Source organism: Bos indicus x Bos taurus, chromosome 13 (assembly GCF_003369695.1).
Source record: "Bos indicus x Bos taurus breed Angus x Brahman F1 hybrid chromosome 13, Bos_hybrid_MaternalHap_v2.0, whole genome shotgun sequence".
NCBI classification, from domain to species: Eukaryota; Metazoa; Chordata; class Mammalia; order Artiodactyla; family Bovidae; genus Bos; species Bos indicus x Bos taurus.
This window is the reverse complement of record NC_040088.1, coordinates 64,469,544-64,496,525: the sequence shown is the minus strand read 5'-3', so window position 1 is coordinate 64,496,525 and position 26,982 is coordinate 64,469,544. Positions and strand designations below refer to the sequence as shown.

Genomic DNA, 26,982 nt, shown 5'->3' with positions numbered 1-26,982 from the left:
TTGAAATCAGATATATGGCTGTCGTTCCCTTTTCAGTATATAATTGTCTTAAGAACACAATGAACACGATCAGATCTTAAAACGCGATGTTGTAGTCTGGATCACACGTAGGCTTATGAGAGAATAGCAAACACGCGTCGTGGTTGTCTCCCTTACCTGTGCTCACTAACCGTGTGTCTGTACCGTGTTTCTCGTTTAGCCTGGCCAAACTGAAGCCTGAGAAGAGATGAGCAACAAGCCAGAGTCCAAATGTCTTGAGAAGCACATATTGCACAGTTTTGTTTTTTTTTTTAAAAAAAACAATAAATTTACTTTTAATGAATTCTTAGTGGCTGTTGACAAATTTTGTTTACGACATCAGCAGTTTTGATGGTTTCATAATGTTTGTATTGATTGCTTTGGAACTTTTTATTATTATTATTATTTTGTATTTATTATTTATTTATTTGGCTGAGCCGGGTCTTAGCTGAGACATGTGGGGTCTAGTTCCCCAATCAGAGTTTGAACCGGGGTGCCCGGCACTGGGAGCTCAGAGTCTTAGCCACTGGACCGCCAGGGAAGTCCCCTGGAACTTTTTGTTCTTGATGTCAAGCTTTGGGGTTTACTGCTTGGCAGAGAAGTGTTTTTAATCCCCTCTTTTCTTGGCCCCTTTTCATAGTGGAAAACCATCATCCTCACTGCTGGTGTACTCAGAGCTCACCCAACTATACCCAACGATTGTGAGGATGGGTGCTTTGGGAGGAGATGATATGCTGGTTTGGTTTCATTAAGTGACATGATGGCTGGGGTCACAGGCAGGCAGAGGAACAGCCTGTGGGTGATGAGGTGTGTAGGTTGGGATAGTCACTCATCCATTGATGGACAGACAGGCCAGTTTGAAAGGCAATTTTTGGCAAAGGTTCATCCCTTGATGGATTATACAGTTTAGACCAAAAAAAAAAAAAAAAAAAGCAAAACTGGGGTGGGGAAGCTTCTGAACAAATAAATATCTTTGGTCAGGGATGGCTGAACCAGGACGTTCTTCCAGTGTGGAAAAGTAGAGAGATATTGGCAAATAGTGACACTGAGGTTTGCAGAGACCCCAAGGATGAGGGCGCATGTTCCTTTATAAAAACTTTTCTGGACAGAGCTGCCAGCCCAGGTGTTGTCTTCACAGGGGTGAGAGCTCTTGCAAGTGTGTCTCAGACTCTGCTTCCTTTAGAGCAGCAATCCCCAACCTTTTTGCACCAAGAACCGGTTTCACAGAAGACAGTTTTTCCACGGAGTAGGGGTGGGGTGGGGATGGTTCGGGATGATTCAAGCGCATTACATTTGTTGTGCACTTTATTTCTATTGTTATTATATGAGCTCCATATCAGATCAGCAGGCAGTAGATCCTGGAGGTTGGGGACCCCTGCTTTAGGGCAAAGCCTTCTTCCACAGCCCCGTCATGCTTCATGGCCCCTTGGGTTTTCAGAAAGACTGCTGAGTTAGCTCTGTTTCCGAGATGTGTAGAACTGCATCCCACTCAAAGAGAAGTGGGATGATGAAGAGGAAAGCCGTGTCCTAAGTGGGCTTAAGGCATTGGGGTGGGTGCCTGTGAGAAGGAGTTGCCTCTGTCTGACCTGGTAGCAGTTTGCAGCCCTCCCTTCATCCCCTCGCCCCCTCCCGAGCTGAGCAAGCCCTCTTTGCTGCAGGATGGAGGCGCCTGCAACAATGTCCATTTGCTCCTGTCAGAAACACCTGGACTTGTGGATTTTGCCTCAGGCCCAGTTGCCCTGTGGATTAAGGTTAGCGGTTTCTCATTGGTAAAATTGAATGACATCCCTTGCAGCCTGCTGGTGATTCAGGGGACACAGTTAAAATAAATGTGGAGAAAATTAGGCCCACTTAATGAAACACAGGAGCAGTACTTTGTCATGGGAAAGAAAGAGCTGGAAGAGAGCGACTTTGCATTATTTTTCTGTTTGTCATCTGGGCAGAGAACAGGTCCTTTATATAAGTATACCTGTTGGGAGGTTTCCTTGGAGTAAGTTCTGAATTCCTTAATCCCATACTTAATATAGACTTCTTCTAATTTGAATGGAAACAGAGGTTCCCGTTTTTAACAGAGGAAAGTAAGTGACAGGCTGACCTGTTAGCAAAGATGAGTTTTGGGGCAGCTGATAGCATCCTTCCCGCCCTCGTTAGAAGCTGAAGCACAGAGCCTCTGACATCTCCAGCTCGGAAACTGACTGCAGAGGGAGCCAAGGGGCGCCGAGCGTGACGGCTGGGCCTCACTAAGACCTTTTCTGACGTTCTTTAATGCTGCTTTTCCAGAGAACAGCGGCCTGAATACAGAATGCAAGTGTCAAGGATGACACCTGCTTTATAGTCTGTGTAAAGCAAACCTTTCGTAAAAGAAATTTTTGACAGTTCTGAGATGCTAAGTCAATTTCAATACCAGACTGTGTAGAAAATAGAATCTTTTTGCTGCGATTGATGTGAAAATTGAAAGCCAGTGACTATTCACTCCTTACTAACATGGGGTAAATAAATACCACACACCATCGAAAAATGCACCAGAAGACAAACTTGGCTAATGACATTTACCATCGCCAAGACAGGAAATATTCTTTCTGAATGTTTTTATTTGTTACCATCAGAGAGACTCTCTGAATCTTTTACATTAAATGTACTGGATCAAGTATATGTTATTCCTAAATGGATTTTTGTCAAGCCACAATGTATTATATGAAAGAAACCATTTGATATCCTTTACAACTGTCTTTTAAAGGAGTCACTGGGGAAGTGACCTCTTACCTAATTGAATGTTGGAATTTTTTTTTTTCTGACCTATGTTTAATAATACTCTATTTAGAATCAAAAGAGTAAAATTTGATTAGGTTTCCTATCATACTGAGATAACCTATGGTCTCCTGGTAAACTTTCTACTTACTTTTTTCTAGGACCCACGCTTTAAGCTTGCTTATGTTGGGACGTTGCTCCAGCAATGCTTGCTTCTCTCTCCTTCACCCTGATTCTGGCCCTTCCCTCCTGGAGCATCCACTCTGTCTTCTCCTCCACCTTAGAGAAAATCTGTCTTACCCCACCTCCCTTTCCAGCTACTGCCTCATTTTCTCTTTTACCCATTACAGCAAACCGTGGGATCAGTTTCTGTCTGCTGCCTCCGTTTTCCTGTTTTCTCTTAAACCCCCTTTAATGAAGCCCTTGCACCCCGTGGCTCCATAAGGCCTGTTCTCATCTGGCCACCAGTGGCCTCCCCTGCTGTACCCTCCTGCCGTATTTGCACGCTCTCCTCGGTCTGCGGGAGCATTCAGCACGTCAGTTCTTGCTCTTCTCTGAGATCACGCTCCTGGGGCCTCCTTCCTCCCTGCTTACCCCATCGCCTTCTCCTTTGCCAGTTCTGGTCCTGCCCCATCCTCCACATATTGTGGTGCCCAAAGGTCAGGCCTCGGTCTCTGTCTGTCTCTTTTCTGTAACACAGAATGTTTGCATTCTTAGGAAACAGAGCCTTAGAACTTAAAGACAGACTGCAGGCAGACGATTCCCAGCTTCACACCCCTCGCTTGGGCAGCTTCTTTTGACCTCTGGATGGGCAGGTGCTACCTCTTCATGCAATTGCTTGGATGCCGAGCAGGCATCTGAAACCTAATGTGTGTTCCCCATGCGGCTCAGGTGTTTCTCCGGACTGTTCCTGCCCATCTTCCTTTCTTGTGTAATGGCAGCTCGGTTCTTTCAGTTGCTTAGGTCTGAAAGCTTGGAGTACTCCGATTCCTTTTCCCTCACACTCCACATTTAATCTATAATGTATGAAAGCAAAGGTCTATTTGATCTGTTTTCAGCACGTCTCTGTAATCCTCGTACTTTGCAGCATCCTTGTCCCTCAGATCTGGGCAATAGTCTGCCAGCTACACTCCCTACTCCTGCCCTTGCTCCTCTGCCGCAGTCTGAACCTTGCAGCTAGCAGTCATGGCATGTACCCCCTCTCAAACCCCAGCAGCCTTCCAAGTCTCTAAGAGTAAAAGCTGAAGGTACCAGATGCTGGCTTGCCCGGATGCCCCAGCTCTGCTGTGCAGAACTGCTGGCAGCACCCGCAACAATGCCTGCTCAGGGCAGCCTCAACCAGTGACCCAAGAAAGCCCAGTGACCCAAGAATAGCCTTAGGGTTAGAACGCTGAGGTGTTAAGTCTGTGCCCTTAGCCATGAATGTGCATGGCAGGACCTGGGAGCCTAGCAGAATCGCAGCACCCTAGGCCCCACCCTGACCTACTGACATCAGAATCGGCGCTCATCTGCCCCGGGGAGCCCGGGGTAGAGAGGCCTTCCTTCCTCTAGCTCCCAGAGTTTGTCTGGGCATCAGCCTCCCTGCTTCCAGGCTTGGGAACCATCCTGCCCAGCTGCCTTTCCTTCCTTCTGTCCCATCGCCACTTCCTGACCCAAATTCTTCAGCTTCCAGTAGACCACAGCCCCGAACCCTGACTCAGGATCTGCTACTGGCAAAACCCAGACTAAGATAATGTGTTTGCTGTGTGAACAGATAAATAAGTCCATGAAATTGCTAGAATAAGTGGTGACAGGGCCCGTGAGGAATTTCTGCCTGGAGTGGTTTTGCAGGTGATGAGCAGTGGCTGCGCCAGGGCAGGGCTGTGCTTGTTCCTGCCTTTGGGAGCTGAAGTTACTTCCCGAGTTGGCCTGTGACTCAGGAGATGGTCCCTAGGGAGCAAGCCTTTTCATGCTCAAGGAGCTACATCAAGTTCTTTCGTTTGCTCTGGAAGTGCCCATTTTCTCTGCTCTGAGTAGCCATAAATGATTTAAGAATTTTCTATTACATCAAACTTGCAAAAAAACAAAAGATGATAGGATTTCCAAGTTAGGTTCCTCTCGTTGGGCAGACCCGAAGTTTCAGGCTGGGGATTGTCTGGTTGAGGGGGTCATAGATTCAAACAAGGAGTAAGTGTTAAGATTGCCTATGACTGTCTTCCTAAGCCTCAAATGTCAGGCTCCAGGAGATGGCGTAAGATCTTATTCTTACAAGACGTCAGAACCTTGGCTTTACTTTTCACAAGCTGTCCAACCAGCTCTCTGGGTTTTACCCAGAGAGAATGACCTGGTGGCTAGCTTTTTCCCTTCTGGGGCCCACTCCCACTAGGTTAGCTTACAGACAGCCCCACGCCTACGTGGCACTCTGGAGCTTTCCCCTTTTCCCTCCCAGCCCCAGGTCTGGCATGGTCCTGACCATTGAGGTGTGGCTTGACCAGGATGGGGAATGATGCTCACCTCCTTCATCTCTCCTGCCACAGCATCTGTAATGTGCTTACCTTCCACCTGTATGGAAAACATCATCTCTCTTTCTCACGATCTATTGCTTTATATAACAATTCTGGTCCCTAAAAAAAGAAACTCAAAGAAGAACTTTACATTCTCTGTCCACACAAAGGAACAGGGACCTTGAACTGAACTGATACAAACTAGAAAACATCCCCACTTTCTGTACTAAGCTCTCTCCATTTCTGCTCTTCCAGTTAATTTAGAGGGCTGTCCATCCTCGACCACTTTTTGGCCCATGTTTCTGATCTTGAGGGTGATGGGCTGGTCATTACGACTCTCTCCAAATTAATTCTTAAGGACTCAAGAATTTAACTGTTAATTAAAAATTAACATCCACATCCACTTGTTCACAATGGACCCTCAAACTTGTCTATTCCATGTCTGGAATGCTAGTGATGATGATTTTATTTTTTTAAATTAATTTTGATTGGAGCATAGTTGCTTTACAATGTTTGTACTAGCTTCACATATAGATTATCAGTGTTGTGTTCGTTTCACATATACACTATTGATACTATGTATTAAATAGATGACTAACGGGAACCCACTCTACAGCACAGGGAACTCTCAGTGCTCTGTTGGTGACCTGAATGGCGGTGATGATGATAAGAAGGCCATCTTTCCTCCTGCTCCCCCGTCTCAGGATGGCCCCAGAGTCCTGGGAAGGCTCTGACTTCTGTTCTCACACCTCATTCGCCTTTTTCTACACACCTTCCTGCTGGCTCCATCACTGCTGTTTTATTTATTATTTTTATTAAAATAATTTCAAGGCAGTTCTTCCTTTCCTGAGAATAAGCTCTCAGCCTCTTCTTCCTCTCCTAATCCTTCTCCCTCTCTCATCCCTGCTGCCCATATCAGCACCTGCCTGGAGCTTGGAAGTGCCCAGCCCTGGGTCCCCACTCTGGGAGGCTGGTCCCACATCCACCTCCCTGGGAGCCTCACCCCTGGCCTTGGCAGATTCCCACTGCTGCTTACGGGGAACTCATTGACCTAATTCCTAATTTCCTAGTCCTTAGGAAACCATCTCACCTGTACTTTTGAATTCGCAGAGTTTCAGGTTTCTTTTCTTTCCTTTTGAATTTTGTCTTCTTTTAGAAGATAAAAACATTTTTAACAGAGAAAATGAGAGCATCTACTTACTTTATCTCAGGATAGGTTGATCCTGAAACAGTTTTAAGAAAGTAAAGCCACTGTCGACAGGCAGTGTCACAGGCGGGCGGCTTTCCTTTGGAGTGTGTCTAGGAGCCTAGCTGCAGCCGCCTGGCAGAGTCAGAGCACTGACAACCATCTGTGTTGGGCACTCTCTATTGCACACCTGAGTTGTCCTCAGCACACAGGGGAAAGGTGATTCCCCTCAAATAAATTTGGTTTCTCCATGTTCAGGTAAGTATAAATGAGCAGGAAACCTCCTGATGGGCCATCATATTGACGAGTAGTTCTATTAAAGATTAACTTTCAGGGCTCCTTTGCAAACTGGCAGCTGAGGGCTGCATATCTGAAGCCAAAACAGTTCCGTGAAGGGTAGTGTGCTCCCCAGATGGTGCTTTGGGCAGGAAAGGCAGTTACCTGGTGTGGGGTGGCCAGGGGCCTCTGCTCTTGATTGCTTTTTTTTTCTTTTGGTTTCTTTTTTTAAAAATTAAAAAAAATTTTAATTGAAGTATAGTTGTTTTACAGTGTTGTGCCAAACTGCCATACAGTAAAATGACTCAGTTATACACATACAGACATTTTTTAAAAATACTCTTCTCCACTGATTACTTCTGAAGGGAACTGCCTCCTTCTCCTGCCGTATCTAGTCCCGTCTCTGCATCCCTCTGTCAGCTGTCACATCACATGACTCAGACGCATGTGCGGTAGGCATGTGCAGCCACGCACCCCCCACAAACGTCACCTGGGCAGTGAAACGAATTCTGAGAATTTTCACCGCTCACCTGGAAAGTTTGTTTCTGAGCATGAGGGGGTGAATTTTTTTCAAGTCTGTTTACGGAGTGTGTATGATTTTCAGTAACTGAGGGATAAAAGCTTTAATCTGCACATTCCACAAATACTGGAGGCTTACTCCAGGGGAGGCTCCACATCAGGTGTGGGGGATGAAGCGGTGGGAGTAAGAAGAGCAGGAGGCAGGGAACCAGTGGGAGAGGGATTGTGGAGGTGGGGGATCAGAGCAAGTGGGCCAGCCCTGCAGGCAGAGTCGGCCTTCCTCCAGAAGATGACCTCAAAACCGAGGACCTAGAGAGGTTGTGCGTTCTGTATCTGATTGGGCTTCTGGGGGAGAGGAGCCTTTTGCATCAAAGGGATTCAAACTCTTTTGATATGATCTTTGGCAAGAAACACATTCCACCTGTAACACGTGCGTGCATGCTCGGTCGCTTCAGTTGTGTCTGACTCTTTGTGACCCCATGGACTGTAGCCCACCAGGCTCCTTGGTCCAAGGGATTCTCTAGGCAAGAATTCTGAAGTGGGTTGCCATTTCCTCCTCCAGGGGATGTTTCTGATCCAGGGATCAACCCAAGTCTGCATTGCAGGCAGATTCTTTACCATCTGAGCCACGGTGGGAGCCATATATGCACCAGTAACTCCAGTAAACATTTTAGCAGTGTGATCCTTGCCCTTCCTCCTCATGATGGGCTCTGATGTTGAGAGGCAGCGGGGTATAGAGGTCAAGGGCCTGGACTTTGAAGATCGATGCCTCAGGTCCAAATTCTAGCTGTATCCTCAGCAGCCTGTGTTTGGGGCAAGTTCATGAACACACTTTACTTTTCTCAGCTGTAAAGTATGGATCATAACAGTGCCTGCATCACAGAGGTGCCTGGAAGCTCAAGTGAGTTAATGTGTACTAAGCACTTTAGAACCCTTCTGGCACAAAGAATGCACTTGGTAAATGCTAGCTGTTGTAGCCATTATTATTACTCTGTAATTCATTAAAAAAAATGGTAGGTGAGTCCCACCAAATCAATTTTACGTCTTTAATGGATTACAACACACAATTTGAAAGATGCTGTTTAGATGGTAGAAGTCCTCTAGGTCTGCAAAGGTGTAGAAGGAGGAGCCTGGAGGCATTTGGGAGGCAGGGTGGCCTGTCGTAAAGGACTTGTGATACAGTTAGGACATTATCCTGAGGACACTGTGAAGCTGTTCAAAAGAATGGCTTGACCATCTCACAAGTGGAAAATATTTAATACACGTTTCTCTGTTGAGTGCGATTGGACACTTTCATGTGTTACTCCTTTTTTGTGAACTACTAATTCATATCTTTTGCTCTTTATTCTACTGGTTTGTTTTTGTCATTTAACTTTGCTTAAGGACCTGATCATTGCCCTTTCCCCCCCGATTCCCATTGCCTGTCACAGTTTCTGGCACACGGAAAATGCTCAGGAAATACTTGATACCTAAACAGGGAAACCTTGCTCAGTACCTCATTTTTACTGCAGAGTCAGCACAGAGGATCACATGTCCTCTCTTTTCTTTTTGTAAAATTAATTTTTACCTTATTTACTTTTATACTTTCGTCTTTTAATATGGCTAAACTGGATTTCAGTTGGTTAATATTTAAATTGTTTTTTTCCCCTAATTTTCTATAGATCAAATTTTACATGTGTCTCTTTAAGAAAAAGGAGAATGGCTTGAAAAAAATGTACAGAAAATTGTAATTTTTAACTTTAAAAACTCTGCTAAGCTGCTGTTGCAAAAAATCATCACCAGAGATGGTGGTGGTGGAGGGGACAGAGATGCAATATGTATTTCTCAGGCAGAATCTAGGGGACTTGAATCCTTGGTTAGATATAAAAAATAAGAGAGGAAGAACAGTCAGCAACAATTCTGTGCTTCGGCCCAGTCAGCTGGGTGGATAGTCAGGTGCTGACAGGAGAACTCCAGAGGATCAATTTGGGGAGACATGACGTGTTGAAACTGGTGTTTACTTGTCTGCAGGTAAAAGTAGAGACGCCGGGGCACATGGGGAGGCCTGGTGATGTGGAGGTTTGGGAGCTGAGGATGGAAAGGGTGACTCAGAGTTTGGGGCAGAGTCAACCGAGTGGCTGCCCAGGAAGTGTGTGCCGGTCAGAAGGGCAGAGGCCGAGCTCCGAGGACCCTTCAGATGCCCGAGGGCTCAGCGTGGGGACTCAGTTGGCAGAAGGAGATGCTGGGGACCCAGGAGAAGCCAGTGCATAGGGACGAGGAAAGCAGAAGTATGGTCGTCAAAGCCAGGGCAGGGCTGCGTTTCTCTTTTTAAATTATTTTTTTTTTAATTACAGTATATGTGCTGTGTAGTATTCTATAAGTTACAGGATGTCAATATAGTGATTCACAATTTTTAAACATTCTGCTCCATTTATAGTTATTACAAACCATTGGCTATATTCCCTGTGTTGTATAATAGATCCTTGTAGCCTGTCTTAGACCCAATAATCTGTACCTCTTCATCCCCCACCCCTAAACTCTAAATTGCTTCTCCCATCCTTCCCTCTCCCCGCTAGTAACCACTAGTTCTCTTTACCTGTGAGTCTGCTTCTTTAAAAAAGTGAAAGTTTGCCATTTGCAACAGTGTGGATGGATTTGGAGGGCATTATTGTGCCAAGTGAAATAAATCACAGAAAGACAAATACTGTGTGATGTCGCTTACATGTGGAATCAAAAACGTACAACAGGCTAGGAGTGTGTTTCTTATTCACTAGAAGGACTTGCACAAGTGCTTCCCCTGAGGGGCTACAGGTGCTCGTGGCCTCGGCTGCATGGGAGCTGCTGGCGACAGATGTCCCTGGACGCGTGTTGAGTGGTTGCCATTGTTTCGTCGTTCAGTGTCTCTGTGTGACGCCAGCACAATCTCCTGACACTAAAGCTTGTTCCAAGGATATCATGTATTAACTCCCATTTCAAGAAGCAAAGTTCTTCTCCCCCCTGGCCCCACTCTACACAAGTACAGAAACCTGTGCCAGATGTCTGTGTTTTTGAGCAATAGAATTGATGTTTTAAGTGGTGTGTTAATCCCAACTGCAGACTTTAACAAAAGTTTCCATCCCTGGGTTGGAAAGATCCCCTGGAGAAGGGAAAGGCTACCCACCCCAGTATTCTGGCCTGGAGAATTCCATGGACTATATAGCCCATGGAGTTGCAAAGAGTCAGACATGACTGAGTGACTTTCACTCTTCATAGAAATTAGGACATGAGGAATTAACTTTTTTTAAAAGTAAGTTATTACCAAAATGTAATTGGAGGAAGGAGGAATAGAGTGATGCAATGATTTTGCTGACTGTGGGATCTCTTTTTCCTTCAGAGGTGGGAGAACTTATCATCTCCGTCTCTGCCCTGTCCCTTCCTGTTGGCAGTAGTGGGGCTGCCGTGCACAGGACCAGAGAGGGTGGACCCTGAGGACTCAGATGCTAAGTAGCAATAGGACCGCCTCCAGCTTTCTCTCACGCTTGCAAAACAAGGCCTGGGGTTGGAAAAAATCGCTTGCTTCATCAAGACACCAGCTCTAAAATTACCTTGTGTGCAAGGTTTTTTCTTTTTTAAATATTGTGATATTTAACCATTACGACATACATATCAGGAGTCCTCACTCTACAATGCATTCATTTTCAGACTGTGTTTTCCCAGGACTGATTTCCCTAATATTTATGAGTTCTGCCTTTCCCGTGGCTTCAAAGAAAATTTAATAAACTGTGATTTGCAGATATCTTTGCTTTTCAAGGCCACACAGCTCATGTTTCATGTTCCATTCAAGAGCGTATGAAGTTTTGGGTATGTTCAAGCTATTAATGGTTTATATAGACCATTGAATTGGTATATAGAATAGTGCCTGTGATTTTATTTAGTTTGTAGACCTTTCCTGAAGGGTTCCTGGCTGTTTTCTGCCTATGCATCCTTTGTTAAGAACCTTTATGTTATTTTTTACATGCATTTTTTAATATCACAAATCAATCTGTGTATTCTGGACTTGATAGCCATTGTTGCATTCAAAAATGCTGCAACTAGATTTCTTTCTGGAAATATATTTCCCAGGAAAGTGTAGAATTATGTGTGTATTTCCTGCTGTGACACAATTTTGCCTTCTTTTATAATTTCAGTAATAAGATATTATAAACTAATTTTTAAGGAGCAGGAAATGTAACCAGTTAGCTACTGTTTGGTCATAGTTAGAAACCATTGTGATGCTTGAAAAGGTTTTTTCAAAGCTTTTAGATCTGTCTTCTCAACTTTAATGAACAGATAGAAAAATATATAACATTTTTCCTATGGAACTCTTTTTTTCTGAAAGGTCCCGTATTTAAATATAATTTTATCCATATGGGTCTTATTATCTTCACTGTCAAAGTTTTATGCTTTTTGTCTTAGAGTCGACCCCTACTTGTCTATTTAGTCTGGCAAAACTCCTTTGAACATTATTATTCTTGTGAGGTAGGGGTTATAGAATTTTCATATTATTTCCTAGTATTCTGGGTCTGTAATGGAAAAGGATATTTTCTTCTAGAAGTATCCTCCACTGTCCTAAATACACACAGCTGAGAGGTAGCCATCTGATTAGAGAGAAATTCTATTAACAGCCAAATAAAAAGAAGTGTGTGAAGGCGTTTTTGCACCCCAACTGGAGAAATGCCCACATAGCCTCAGGAACAATGAAGGGAAATGAAATCATTCTGACTCAGGGAATGTTGTTTTCTTCTTGTTTATCTGCTGAGAAGTCTTTGTCAGCTGGAATGGTGGTGTTGGCCTGAATCGAAGAGGCTCTGATTGGTGGGTTTTTGGTTCTCAGTTAGTTCTGCTCATTCTCTTTTGGAAGGCTGTTGTCTCCATCCTGCTGTTCCTTGGCCACTGTGGACTGACTGTGGGGGGAGATGTCTGGAGAAAGTTGGTTGCTGGGAACTGTAGGACCCAACCAGCTGAGGTACTGACATGAAGATGGGATCTTTTACAAAGATCCTCTGTTGGGGAAGCCAAATCCCTGAAAGGAAATTTTCTTTGCTCCTCACCTCCATGATTTTTTCTGGGAGAAATTGTTCTGGTTATAGCACAGACCCAAGTAACTATGGTTGTAACAAGACACTGCTTATTTTTCTCTAAAAGAAGTCTGAAGATTGACCAAGACTTGTATGTGGTCTCAGAGTGTCAGCACTGTCAGTACCTCCTTTTTTATTCAGCCATCCTTAATGTATATTTCTTTATTTCTTAAATTGTGGCAAAGTATAACATTTACCTTCTTAACCATTTAAAAAAATTTCATTGAAGTATATAGTTAATGTACAGTGTTGTATTAGCTTCAAGTGTGCAGCAAAGTGATTCAGTTATAACATACCTCCCAATATACCTCCCCTCTCCTCATCCCCTTTGGTAACCATAAGCTTGTTTTCTATGTCTGTGAGTCTGTTTCTGACCAGTTCATTTGTACATTTGTATCATGTATTTTAGATTGCAGATATAAGTATATCATATGGTATTTGTCTTTGTCTGACTTAATGTGCTAATCGCTAGGTTCATCCATTTTGCTACAGTTGGCAGAGTTTCATCCTTTTTATGGATGAATAATATTCCATTGTGCCTGCACACACGTGTATACACACACACCCTCCCACTTCTTTATTCATGTATCGGCCCATGGACATTTAGGTTGCTTACATGTCTTGGCTCCATCTTAACCATCTTCACCTTGTTGGGCAACCATCAGCACCATCCATTTCCAGAAGTCTTTTGATCTTGTTAAAATGCAAACTGTGTCCCTTTGAAACAGTAATTTCCCATTCTCCATCTCCCATCCCTAGCAACCACTGATCTACCTTTTTGTCTTTCTGAACTTCGCTACTCGAGATATTTCATATAAGTAGAATCATACAGTGTTATCTTTTTGTGACTGGCTGATTTCACTTAGCATAATGTCCTTAAGTTTCAAACATGTTACACATGTCAGAATGTCCATCCTTTTTAAGGTTGAATAATATTCCATTGTGTGTATAGACCCCATTTTCCTCATCCACAGACACTTCACTTGCATCTATCTTTTGGCTGTTGTGTATAGTGCTGCTGTGAACACGAATCTCCCAACATGTATTTCTGTCCTCACTGTCACTTCGTGGTGACAACTCTGGGTGTCGTATGAGAATTCTAAGCAGGAAGAAGCAGGAAGGGGAAGAGGCAGCTGCTAGTGGAGGCAGCCCCCTTTTTAAGGATCTTTCTGGAAGTGCCATCAATTTTTGTAAGCCAGAAATAAAGACTAACAATGATAATAAAATAGTTAATATGTACTGAGTGCTTTATTGTGCCAACACACAGTGAATGTATAATTCACTTCATTCTCAAAATGAAGCTGTGAAGGTGGTTGCTTTTTAGCCAAGAGATTCAGCAACTTGGCCAAGCGTAGGGAGTCACATAGCTAGTGACAGGCAAAGCTGGGATTCTGACCCAGGAATCTGGCTCCAGTGGCATGCTCTTAACTAATGTCTTCTCTTCTTTTTGAAAGAGGCTGGGGAAAATAGTTTTATCTCAACTAGGGGTATTTCCTTTCCCTACCAAATTGGAGCTACCCTTCCAAGAAGGAGGGTATATGTGTGTTGACCTCAATGAAGTGAGGTTTACTAATGTACCATGATTATACTAGTTTAGACCAGACAGATCGAGCGTCAACCCAGGAAAAGCAACATGATGATATCCTATAACAGCAGCTGTAAATGAGGCAACTTGGGAATTTAAACCGATGTGAGTGGTGTTGGCTTCGATTCCAGAAACGTTGGTTGGACACACACACATGTTGTGACGGAACCCCACTTTTGCCATGTGTCTGCCAGAGTGTCCTGATCCTCAGACCACACAGCAGGCAATGCAGACAGATGTGACAGCTCTTAGGAGGTGGGAGTGAGCTGGGATGAGAGGAGTTCCAGGCCAGGGTGCAAATCTACAAGTTTTATATCGGAATGCTTATTGAACTCTTCAGCCAAATATGGGGAAAATGGGGTGGTTGACCAATTGTTGGATTTCACATTGCCCTTCCCAGGAGGAGCATGTTGCCTGGGGTTGAGTCCCTAAACACGCCTCTTCCTCCTAAGTGCCTGCCTTCAGTCCCTGAACCCATCCCTAGGTTGTGGATCCTAGTTACCAGCTGGGTTTTTACCACACTGAGTCATAAACAATACTCAGCGCTGTGCTTCCTGATAGAACGAAGCAGCAGCACAGAAGGATGGAGAATCTTTCTAGCCATTTGCCATTTTTTGGTGCCGTGTGACCATCTTCCATGTGTGCAGACTCACCAGGACCCAGTAAGAACACTGATTTTAACCAAATACGTGACCTTGATGCTTTGTTCTTTAAGAGGGTGGTGTGAGTCAGTAGACGGTGAGTGTGGGCACCAAGGCCTAGGGAGCTGCACCCTCTGAGGGCGCCTGCTTGTTTCTCTAGGCCTAAGAATTAGGTGTGGCCTCCAGCTCCTGGTGGGGGTTCCCTCATAGCTCAGTCGCTAAAGAATCTGCCTGTAATGCAGGAGACACTGGGTTGGATTCCAGGATCAGAAAGGTCCCCTGGAGAAGGAAATGGCCACCCACTCCAGTATTCATGCCTGGGAGATCCCATGGACAGAGGAGCCTGGTGGGCTATAGTCCACGGGGTCGCGAGAGTCAGACACAACTTAGCGACTAAACCACCACCACCAGCTCCTGGTTATTTGCCTGCACAGCCCCATTGGGCCTTAAAAGAACATGTCAGCTCCTTAATGTTAAATTTGAATATGCAAATCCACTGAAAGATAAAAAATGAAAAGCTCTGTGTCCTAATTTATTCTGCAGAGAGCATTCTCAGAAATGTGAATCAACAGAAACTGTTTCCTATCATCGACAGAAAAAAGTGCTGACTGACACCTTCACTTTATAGATAATGAGCTCTTTGGGGAAGTTTTCATCTTTCAAAGTTCCCGGGAGCTATCCAAAAATCTGTTTCCTTCCTCTCCCTGCCCTTCCACCCAAACTCCAATGACCACATTATCTCTCTCTCTTTGCATCTCTCATTTACTCAGTAAACATCACGATATAATGGAAGGGGCTTAAGCTGGCCCTTTCATTAGGTATCTCTTATCAAGTGTCAAAGCATTGAATTTGAATCACAATACATATTTAATTGATGGTGAGTATTTCTGACTCAAAAAAGATACCCTGAAGCTGTATGCATGTGTTTGCATTCGCTTCTAAGCATGTATAACCCGGATACCAGGGTGAGTATCAAATAGGCAGAGGGTAACAGAAATTATTGGGATTATCTATCTTTGTTACTAAATACTCCAGATTCTTTGTCCTAATAGAAGAAAAAAAAAAAAAGTGTGTGCAGTAAAGTATCATTCTCTCTTACCTTTTCTTCTCTCAAGTGCCTGTTACATAGATGTGTTTTTTGACTTAGGTCTTATTAGCATTTGAGGAATTGCCTTTGGGGCAGTACCACTTACTAAATTGTTCTGATGCTTTAGGAAAAGGAAAACCATGGTAACCAGATGTAGGGTATGATTATTTGCCTCTAACCTGGCAAAGTGTTGGGTTTAACAAAAGAAGCTTAATAGAAATGTTCAAATTGACCCTTCTCATCACTTGGACTGCTTAGTGCTCAATCAGTCTCTCATTATTATCAGAGTTACTCGAGCAAAGGCAGCAGTGATGGTGTTTTTCATAATCACTCCTTGAGCCAAATGTAATTTGCAATTTGTAGTATTGTATTATGAAACAATAATGCATTAAAATGAACCATGCAAGAATTAAGAGCACAGTGGTAAAGAAAGGATTTAGAGAAGTAGTTGGCTGGAAGACTCTCTCAAAAATCATGTAAAGTGGACATGGCTGATTTCAGTGCCAAATTAAGCATTTAGAAAAATCAGAATTGTGTCTTGTTGTTACCTTATTTAAGTGTGCGTATGTGTGTGTGTATGTATATAGATATAATTCATTATAAAGTCAGTGTAGTAGCTAGGAGGGGAAACAAATTACTTTGTATTTGCATTTTTGGTGTTTTGGGTTAATGTGGTTTGATTGCCTGTGTGGGTATGTTTTGAAAAAAAATGAAGTATATCAAACCTTATAAAAACCCTGTATGGAGCAGTCATTACTGATTGACCCCTTTTTACAAAGAGGGAGTTTATTTACTACAGAAAATATATTGTGTGGTCCATGAACTAGCTGATGTCAGGGAAGCTTTAACATCATAATTAAGATACACTTTCACCCATCTCCTGTCATTTGACTTGAATGCCTCCACGTATAGATTATGAATATTATTTCAGGTTATTTATGTAGTCATCTTATGTTTTGAAAGATTACTGTGCTTGCTTTTTTTTTCCCCCCTTAAGACTTTATATCTGGATCTCACGCTTTCTGGTGTGTGTGTGTGTGTGTGTGTGTGTGTGTTTGGTTTGGTTTTTAAAATCTTTGGAGTTTATGATGATACTGGTAAAGTCAAAATTGATACTGTGCTAGGCTCAGTTTCTTAATTGCTTTACTATTTCCTGGTCTGTATCCTTCCAGGACTCCTGCAGTGTCGGGTTACTAGGCATATCTGGGCATCCTTGATTTGATAACACAAGCCCCACAGGGGAAACGTGCTTGTAAGGACACTTAGTGGGAGTCCCAAGAAGGGCACGTTGTCCATTAAGGGACCATCTCATTTCTGAAGGCTGTTCTAGCTTGGTTGAGTAAAAGCTATGTTTTCTTTGAAAAAAAAAAGTCACCTATTTTTTTCCTGGATGCCAAGCAACACAAATTTCGTTTATTAAATCTAATCAGACTAGCGCTGATGAAAACCGTACACAATCAAATAATGATCCTCAAGTTTGTGAATTTCCTTTTAAAGAGAACCCCCGCTACACTGCACTGGCTTAAAACAGCATCCTATTTGACAAAAGCACTATCGAGTTGTCATGTACACTTTCCAGGGCTGCTTCTCATCATGGTTGATTACCAAGATGTTTTTTGCCTAAATGGGAGCTTTTTCTGCTTTTCCTAATCAGATCTGTCTTCCCTGATTCATCTAGCATCACCACAAACCACTGCTGAGCAAATCAGTACATGATCATGGTAGCAATTTCTTTAAATGTCACTAAAATATGAAAGATCCTGTATTGGAAAGATACATTGGAAAGTCGGAAAGGATTTTTTTTTTCTCATTGATAAAATGGAGGCTGAGGCAAAAAAAAAAAAAATAGGGCCAGACACCATGAACCCATTATTATACAGAGAAGTACACCCAGTGACTTCTTGCTATTTTACCCTCTGATTGGGTTTGGGTGATTTGACCTGCTTCTGCTGTTGCCTGGCAGGATTTGCATGTGTCACACAGACCGCTTTGACTTCTAGAGTCGTTGCACTTAGAAATGTTGGAATGTTCGAGAGATGGGGATGTGGCCGTTGGTGTGATCCTTTCCAAAGGTTAGGATCAGACCCACCCCCCTTTTTTTTAAACTTTTTATTTTGTGTTGGAGTATAGCCGATTTACAATGCTGTGATAGTTTCAGGTGGACAGCAAAGGGATTCAGCCTTACATTCTCCCCCAAACTCAAGGAGCAGTTCTTGACCTTGAGTCTGGACTCCTGGCCTCCATAGAAAAGTTCATTTGGGAACAGTGTCTCCTGGACCTCCTTGCTGCTGGCAAAGCAAGATTTGTCTCAGTAACTTCAATGAAGATGTTTGAACCAACTACTTTCAGTACAAAGGCATAGAGTGGCTAGCTGTCTTTGGTTCCTAAAGCTTTGGAGGTGGCTGAGTGTGGTTATAAAGAGAGCCTTAGGCTGGAGTCCTGGCTTTGCTGCTTAGTGGCTAGACTGCATGTGCGCTCAGTCGTGTCCAACTCTTTGTGAACCCCATGGACTGTAGTCTGCCAGGCTCCTCTGTCCATGGGGTTTCCCAGGCAAGAATACTAGAGTGGGTTGACATTTCCTTCTCCAGGGCATCTTCCCAACCCAGGGATCAAACCCACATCTCTTACATATCCTGCACTGGCAGGCAGGTTCTTGAGCACTAGCGCTATCTGGCAAGCCCCAGATTTTCTGTATTCTGTGTGTGCTCAGTCACTGAGTCGTGTTCGACTCTTTGTGACCCCATGGATTGTAGCCCGCCAGGCTCCTCTGTCCATGGGATTTCCCAGGCAAGAATACTGGAGCGGCTTGCCGTTTCTTCTTTCTGGGGATCTTCCTGACCCAGGGATCGAACCCAATCTTCTGCGTCTCTTGCGCTGGCAGGTGGAGTCTTTACCACTGAGCCACCAGGGCATGGCTCTTAGTTGCTAGATGACCTGTTAAATCACTAAATCCCCCTTTGCTTCCTGAGGTTTTCCCTAAACAGGAAGGCGAGAATACCTGTCTAATATGCTGGTTGTGGGGATCAATAAGATCAAGTACATAAAGAAGAATTCAATAAATTCTAGTTAAGTGTAATTAAATGAGCAAAAAAGCCTTCAACAGGTGCTCAATTATACATCTCACATAGGATTTACAGAGTGAACTTCACTGGTCTGGGGATTTCATTTTCTCTAGAGGGCCCAAGTTCAGAGCCCCCAGGGTCTCTTAAACTCAGTGAGGCAACTTGAACTCTGCTCCTTCCTTGCACGCTGACTTTGGACAGCTCTGAGTGCATACCTTTTGGGCGTCAGTTTCCTTGACTGTCAGATGAAGACATCAGACAAGGTGGACTCATCTCAGGGCCTCTGTCTTCAGATAGATATGCACATAGAGCTTCAGTGCACTGGGACAGGAATGCACAGAACAGCCTGCAGAGACACATGGCTAGATGTTTATTTTCTTCAGCTAAAGTTTAGAGAAGTTGATTTTTAGGACTTTAAGGCAAGTTAAATTGAGGGAAGTCACTGCTCATACCAAGAATGTGGGGAAAGATTGTACCAGAATCAATCGAAAAAGAGCTTCTAGAGAAACTTGGATCTAAACCCATTTACGAAAAGTATGACTCAAAGGGGGCTTCCCTGGTGTTTCAGACAGTAAAGAATCCACCTACAATGCAGGAGACCCAGGTTCAATCCCTGGGTTGGGAAGATCCCCTGGAGAAGAGAATAGCTATACCCACTCCATGTTCTTGCTTGGAGAATTCCGGGGACAGAGGAGCCTGGCGGGCTACAGTCCAAGGAGTGGCAAAGAGTTGGACTAACTGAGTGACTAACACTTTCAGTTTTTTCACACAACTCAAAGGACTACAGAAGAATGAGGTTAAATGCTGGTGAGGTGATTTTGCTTGTGTGAACATGTGCCTTGCCCAAGGCATGCAGGTTTCTCATGGTGATGCAGGAAGCAGGACAGAGTCTTCAGTTTTGCTTTACAGGTTCTTGAACTTGGCCCACTGGGTAGCTGGCATCTCCCAGGGATCCTTAGGGCCCTGGCACATTGTTATAGCAAGCAGTGTTCAAAGATGGTGTAGCACAATGGCTGTACCGCACAGGTGTCTGCCAGAAACTGGAAATTTCCAGAAAGAGATACCGAGTTCCTGGAGAAAGGAAGTGATTAAAGCACATAATGGTGCAAGTATGCAGAAATGAAGGGCAAAGCATATGCAGAAATGAAGGGCAGGCGATGGAGTCAGATGACATGTTGCCCGCACCAGTGCAGGACTTGCTATTGGCTGGGGACAGGGTCGCTTGGGGTGTGGGTGCACAAGGCTTCTGGTAGCTGGTACTGAATGTCTGCCATTTTCACTTCTCTCCTCAGCCAAGTCGCATCATTTAACCTATACATTTCTCAGGGTAAATAGGAAGACAAATCTTTATAGCAAAGCACTCCTTAGACATGAAGACCTCGGTAATTAGCAGTGAGAAATACCAGATTTCTAGGTGACATTTCAGTGAGGTTTTTGCAAGAAAATCTTCTTTTAAAAATTATTCCTCAAAACTTACAAGTTAATTGGTTCTAGTTAGTCTGTGTGTTGATTTTTAAGTATGGCAGCAGATTTAAGACTTTCTTTTTCCTCTTGTGTTTTCAAGCATGATGTTAGGACAAACCCTTTCATTACAAAACTCGTTTTATTTTCTTTATAGCAGCCTGTTGTGTGTTATCGTTCAGTCTAGTCCCTCCTTAAGATCTCTGATTTTGAGGAGGATGAAACTAGAGCCTATTGTACTAAGTGAAGTAATTCAGAAAGATAAAGACAAATATTGTATATTAACACATGCATATGGAGTCTAGAGAGATGGTGCTGATGAACCTATTTGCAGGAGAGCAGAGGAGAAGGCGACGGCACCCACTCCAGTACTCGTGCCTGGAGAATCCCATGGACAGAGGAGCCTGGTGGGCTGCAGTCCATGGGGTCGCTAAGAGTTTGACATGACTGAGCGACTTCACTTTCACTTTTCACTTTCATGCATTGGAGAAGGAAGTGGCAACCCACTCCAGTGTTCTTGCCTGGAGAATCCCAGGGACGGGGGAGCCTGAAGGGCTGCCGTCTGTGGGGTTGCACAGAGTCCGAACGACTGAAGCGACTTAGCAGAAATGGAGATGCAGACATAGAAAACAGACTTGGGGACACAATGGGGGAAGGAGGAGGGCGACGAATTGAGAGAATAGTACGGAAACATGTACATTACCATACGTAAAATAGAGAGCAAATGGGAATTTGGCTGTGTGAGGGAACCCAACCCAGTGCTCTGACAACCTAGAGGGGTGGGATGGCGAGGGAGATGGGAGGGGTTTAGAAGGGATGGGATGTATGAAAACTTGTGGCTGATTCATGTTGATGTATGGCAGAAACCAACACAATATTGCAGAGCAATTATTGTCCAATTAAAAAAATATCTCTGATTTTAGTAGCAGTATAAAATATAGGAAGAGTTCAGTGTTATTCATACCACAGAGAGAATGAGGTTAATTTCCTAAAAACCGAAATGTTGGTTGAAAAGCACAAACGTCTTACAGTAGTTAATTTCCCACGACAGCTCTTTCTGTAAAAAAACAACAGAATTTGGTTGCAAGCCGTTATGACTGTTGGTTTGTGGGTTTTGCTTTTTTTTCCTCCATTCATCAACAAGTGCACATCTTGCCCATCACCCTTTGCAGTAATAATATATATGGCTGATCTGGCAGACAGCCGTGATCTCATTTGTAGTGCGTCATGGTGGAACCCATTTAGCAGATTACGTGGAGATTACTTTAGCTGAATGAAAGCATTGCTGTATGCTTTGTGAAGAAAGCCATATGTTTAAGCAATAAATTTCACTCTGATAAGACGGGCTCATCCACCGTATCTTTCTGTGAAGGAGACTTCAGTGGCTTGTTGGCATTTTTTTTTCATTGCACCTTTTGTCTCTATAGGGCAGTACCAATAGAGAAATTTTTCCCTATCAATTTTTTCTCAAGCTCTCTATTTGTCTTTTTGTCCCTATTAAAAACAAATAAAGGTCATTGTACTGTATTAATATATCATAAGATTTACCCAACAAATTCTTCCAGAAGTGGTGGTGATTTCTCTTTGAACATATGTATGGGGTAGTCAGAAGGCAGTTCGTGAGACTGATTCTTTCCTGGGAATGGGTTTACTTCCTGGACATATTATTAACAAAATATTTTTTTCAGTTATTCTGTTCCTTGGAAAATGACCTAGTTGAAATTCATTGGTGGCTTTTCAAAGATAATAAAATAAATGTAATTGATGTCCTCCAAGTTTCTAAGCATCTTGCTATTAAATGATTGTCTTCATAGATTGATTACTGATTTCAACTCTGAAGCTGACTGTGTGAGTATAAGTGTGGCTGGAATTTCTTGATGACCTCTCTGTCCCTCTTTCAGGAAGAATTAAGCAACTGTAAATTAAGATGAACACTAGAATAGATTGGCAATTAGAGTGATGAGGATATAGCTACCTGTTTTTTTTCTTTCTTTTTATACTGTAGAATGGTTGGTGTATTTTTTTTTTTCATTTACAGTCTTTATTTCCTTCTGTCAAAAAATTACAGCTGAGGGATCCGTTTTTACTCCAATTATCAAGTAATGTGCTATGCTTTTATAGTATGCCTTAAAGAAATCACATAATTTATTAATTAAAGCAGGCATGAAGGGAAATGTCCAAAAGCTAACCTATACACATTTTATCTATGGTTCATTCACTTTTTTCCTATATTAATTTGAATCTATAATTTTAAAAAGGAAAGTATAGCAGTTTGATAATAAGTTTACAAATAATAAAATAGTATATTCTGATGATTGGCAGCAGCCTGAAAAGTAAAAAGTCTGTCGCTAAGTTGTGTCTGATTATTTGCTACCCCATGGACGCAAATACTGGTAGCCCACTGGTATTCTCTGTCCATGGGATTTTCCAGGCAAGAATACTTGAGTGGGTAGCCATTGCCTTCTCCAGGGGATCTTCCCAACCCAGGGATTGAACCTGTGTCTCCTGACTGAGGCACCTGAGAAGCCCCAGCAGGCAGCCTAGGAAACTAATATTTTGACAACAAATACAGTTAAAGAAAAATGCAGTTCTTAAATATGAGTTTGGATTCACAGGTTTTTTTTCTTTTTAATCGTGTATTTTAGATAAAAAAAACTAAAAGTTGGTAGACTGAGTTAGAAAACAGAAACTTTCTTAACAAAATAGGACAAAGACCTTTTGAAAAAAAATATTTTAACAATAGCTAATTAAACTCAGTGTTAGATTGGGACTGAAAATAGCTAAACTGCTTTAAACCATGGAGAAGTCAAGCACCTCAGTTTTCTCCTGGATTATTAACTCAAAGGGCAGACTCTTGTAAGACTAAGCTGTACCACCCACTCCAGTATTCTTCGACTGCCCTTATGGCTCAGCTGGTAAAGAATTTGCCTGCACTGTGGGAGACGTGGGTTCGATCCCTGGGTTGGGAAGATCCCCTAGAGAAGGGAGAAGCTTCCCACCCCAGTGTTCTGGCCTGGAGAATTGCATGGACTGTATGGGGTTGCAAAGAGTTGGACACAACTGAGCAACTTTCACTTTCACTTTGGATCAGATAGATGATATTGCTGGTGCCATGGTAGTATTTCTCAAATATGATACAGGATTGAATGTATATAATCCAGAATGAGAACCAGCACCACAAAAGAAACAGGTCAATACGGTGACAATGTAATATTTCAAGGGTATTTATGAACTGAGAAACTAAATGGTTAAATGATTTACCTTAGGAATCCCTGTTATAAGCAAATGTCATGCATTAAGATGTGAACTTGACATTTTTCTTAAAGTTAGAAGTTAATGCCTTTTATATTTCCAGATGCCTCAGTGTTGCAGAATTTTCACAATGGGATTCACATGGGCTTTAAATAACATCTACATGCTGACGACACACAAATTAATTTGTCCAGCCCTGCACTCTTCCCTGAACCCCTTGTAGATGCTCAATAAATTTCTGTCAAATGAAGGAACACTATGTTTTAGATGATGGCTCCTCCTGAGATGTGTCAGTTGTTTTGGTTTGCTCTTTTGTTAATTCATTCTATCAAGATGGTCATTACGAAATTAAAAGACGCTTGCTCCTTGGAAGAAAAGCTATGACAAACCTAGCAGCATATTAAAAAGCAGAGACATCACTTTGCTGACAAAGATCCACACAGTCAAAGCTATGGTTTTTTCCAGTAGTCATGTATGGATGTGAGTTGAACTATAAGGAAGGTTGAGCACCGCAGAATTAATACTTTCAAATTGTGGTGCTGGAGAAGACTCTTGAGAGTCCCTTGGACAGCAAGGAGATCAAACCAGTCAGTCCTAAAGGAAATCAAGCCTGAATATTCATTGGAAGACTGATGTTGAAGCTGAAGTTCCAATATTTTGGCCACCTGATGCAAAGAACTGACTCCTTGGAAAAGACCCTGGTGCTGGGAAAGATTGAGGGCAGGAGGAGAAGGAGACAACAGAGGCTGAGATGGTTGAATGGCTTTACCGATTCAATGGACGTGCATTTGAGCAAACTCTGGGAGTTAGTGAAGGACAGGGAAGCCTGGCACGCTGCAGTCCTTGGGTTCACAGTCGGACACGACTTAGAGACTGAACAACAACCACATAAATACTCATTATGTTTACCTCCTAGGCATTATTGATATATTGACAAAAACAAAGGAAAGAGAAAGTTTTTTTATTTTTAAAGCTTTGTATTTATTAGTTTTAAAAGCATGCTACATATTTTCTGCCTTGTAAGAAGTCATTAGTTTCTGGGCTTAGGTTTCTAGGGAGGTTTTTGTGTTTTTTTTTTTTTTTTTTTATGCTTTTTGCAATGGAAATGATCTTCTAATTTCTAAATAACATTAAAATTTAGGGATATGTTTGCTTTGTGAAAGTTAATTTCACAGGCAGTTTTCAATGCCATTTAATGATACAGATAATTTTAAAGGAATAGTGGTGGTGATGCTTTAACTATTTTCTGTTTTAACCTTTTCAGAATGCTTTCCCTTACTTATTTATAACATAGTGTTACTTTAGTTACTTTAGTGACCTTTAGGAGGTATTCCCGTGTACTCAATGCTGCATATTTGCAATCACATATATATATATATATATATATATATATATATATATATATATATATATATATAAAGATGTATGCTCCCAACCATTCTAGTAATTGAGATTTCTGTCTCTTTTTTGTTTGTTTTTAAAGATTTTTTTTTAAGTGAACCAGTTTCTTAAAAGCCTTTATTGAATTTGTTACAATATTGCTTCTGTTTTATGCTTTGGTGTTTTCACCTTGAGGCTTGTGGGGTCTTAGCTCCCTGACTAGGGATTGAAACCATGCCCCCTGCATTGGAAGTCAAAGTCCAACCACTGGACTGCCAGCAAAGTCACATTTTTTTTCTCTCTCTCTTTTATGTCAGCTTTGATCCTACGCTTTTACTCTTCTCTTTTTCAGTATGATTATCACCATAAGCCAAATTCCTACTTTGTGCTCAATTGAGAATTCTCAATATACCTTATATACTTGTGAATGTGTAGTTGAGTAACTGTCTATAAAAGAGTTGTTTTTTGAAACATCTGGTGACCAAATCACTCCAGATGAATGTTATTTCTGGGGATGGAGCACATGCCTTCCAGGCAACATGGTCTGGTCTAGAGAAAAGTAGAAAAAAGCAACAGAGCAGGAAGAAGAATGGAAACCAAGTCTGGGGTTTCTGAGGCATTTCGGATACAGAAGGGAACAACATTAGTGTTTTCTTGGAAAGCCTAGAATTCCGTGCCCATCTGTGGAAATGTGTGTGGACTGTTTTTGAATCACATGTTTGTTCCTCATGTTTTTTTTTGATCGGATACAGATTTCCAAGTCAGAGATGCCACATTCAGCAATAGCGTTTCATCAAGTTTAGGAACAGTATTTGTTGAGACTGCCTTAAAGCTTTCAGTTTAATAAGCCCAAAGTATGGTCAGAATGTAAATTATCCTTTTTTGTTTTGAATCTTGCAAATATGACCTTGTTTGTCAGCGTTTAAAATATGACACATGTTGCCAATAAACCTGACTGTGAAAATAAAGAATAGTTGTTTGTGAAGATATCATTAAAACGATGTTTGTGGATTTTCATTCTGTAGTCCTAAGAGAAACCCACTCTGATGCAGATTTTTATCCTCCAGAAGTCAGTTCTATACATTTATGGATTGTGTGTTTAATAAGGATGAACCATAAGGATTTTGTTATTTTTCTGTTGGCTAAAGAAAAACAGCTATGGAGGCCAATTCCAAAGATGGTTTTTCTCTGGAAAGTTGCAATTAAAGTGGATTAAAGTAATCTGTCTGAAAATATTAATACTGGGCAAAAGGCATTGGGGCCTCATTTTGAGGATGCTCACACTTTGTTGAGTGCATAGGTCTTATCCCAGGAGAATGACAATGCATTTTGTATATATTGACAAGTTAGAATTTTTTGTTATCAACAGGTTTGGCAAACATCGAAAAGATGACAAGATTGAGAAAACGGGTAAAATAAAAGTACAGGACTCCCTTACGTCAGAAGAGGAGAGAGTACGGATGAAGCAGGAGCAGGAAAGGTAGATTCCAGTTATTTGGGTGGACCTCATTCAAGGGAGGCACTTCTGTTCCTTTCTACTCTTTCTTTTTTTAATATAAAGACATTTATTTATGAAATTGTATTTTATACATTTATTTTTATTTTATCTTTCTATGTCAGTCCAAATACTGATGGTTGGGTGAATACAATGTAAAAACAATTAAAAGAAAAAAGCCTTATTTTACTTTGTGGCATTGAAATGAATTTTATTGGTTTTGGTTAAGATCTTTGCATAGAAGATGGTAGGGCATATGAGCATGGATATTAAGAGAAAATAAATCAGCATTAACGATCACTGAAAATGGCAAAAATATGTAATATTCTGTCTCATTCACCTATGAGTATATAGTATATTGTAATAATTTTAAAGAAATGTTCATATGGAAATAAAACTATTTGAGTTTTTACATATCATTTAAAATATTTTGATTTTTAGTAAGAATTGAGGAGGCTATTGATTATTTACTATGTTGTTTTCCTATGAAGGCAGACATCTTTTTCCTCCTCCTCTTTTGCTATCATATTTTGTGTGACATTTTTTACTTAAATGTTTCTCCATCTCTTCCTGAAAGATTGTTATCTACTGTTGAATCATTTCATGGTGGGGACCCACAGACCAATGAAATGGATGAAAGGTTACTCTGATCAAGGTTATAAAGCTAAGTATCATCCATAGCTAGGGTTGTAACCCAGCATCTCTAAAGCTAAG

General features: G+C 42.1%; 1 protein-coding gene across 20 annotated transcripts in view; it reads left to right on the top strand.

The window, feature by feature from the left end:
* The window catches only part of PARD3 (par-3 family cell polarity regulator), a 588,875-nt gene that overhangs the window by 410,002 nt on the left and 151,891 nt on the right, over nucleotides 1-26,982 (top strand). For 16 of the 20 annotated variants that reach the window (XM_027560026.1, XM_027560020.1, XM_027560017.1 and 13 more), the window contains one exon: nucleotides 26,143-26,253. The exons of the other annotated variants lie outside the window; for them this stretch is intronic. In XM_027560026.1, the coding sequence (XP_027415827.1) occupies nucleotides 26,143-26,253 (111 nt within the window). The remainder of the gene's footprint in view (nucleotides 1-26,142; nucleotides 26,254-26,982) is intronic. 20 annotated transcript variants of the gene reach the window in all.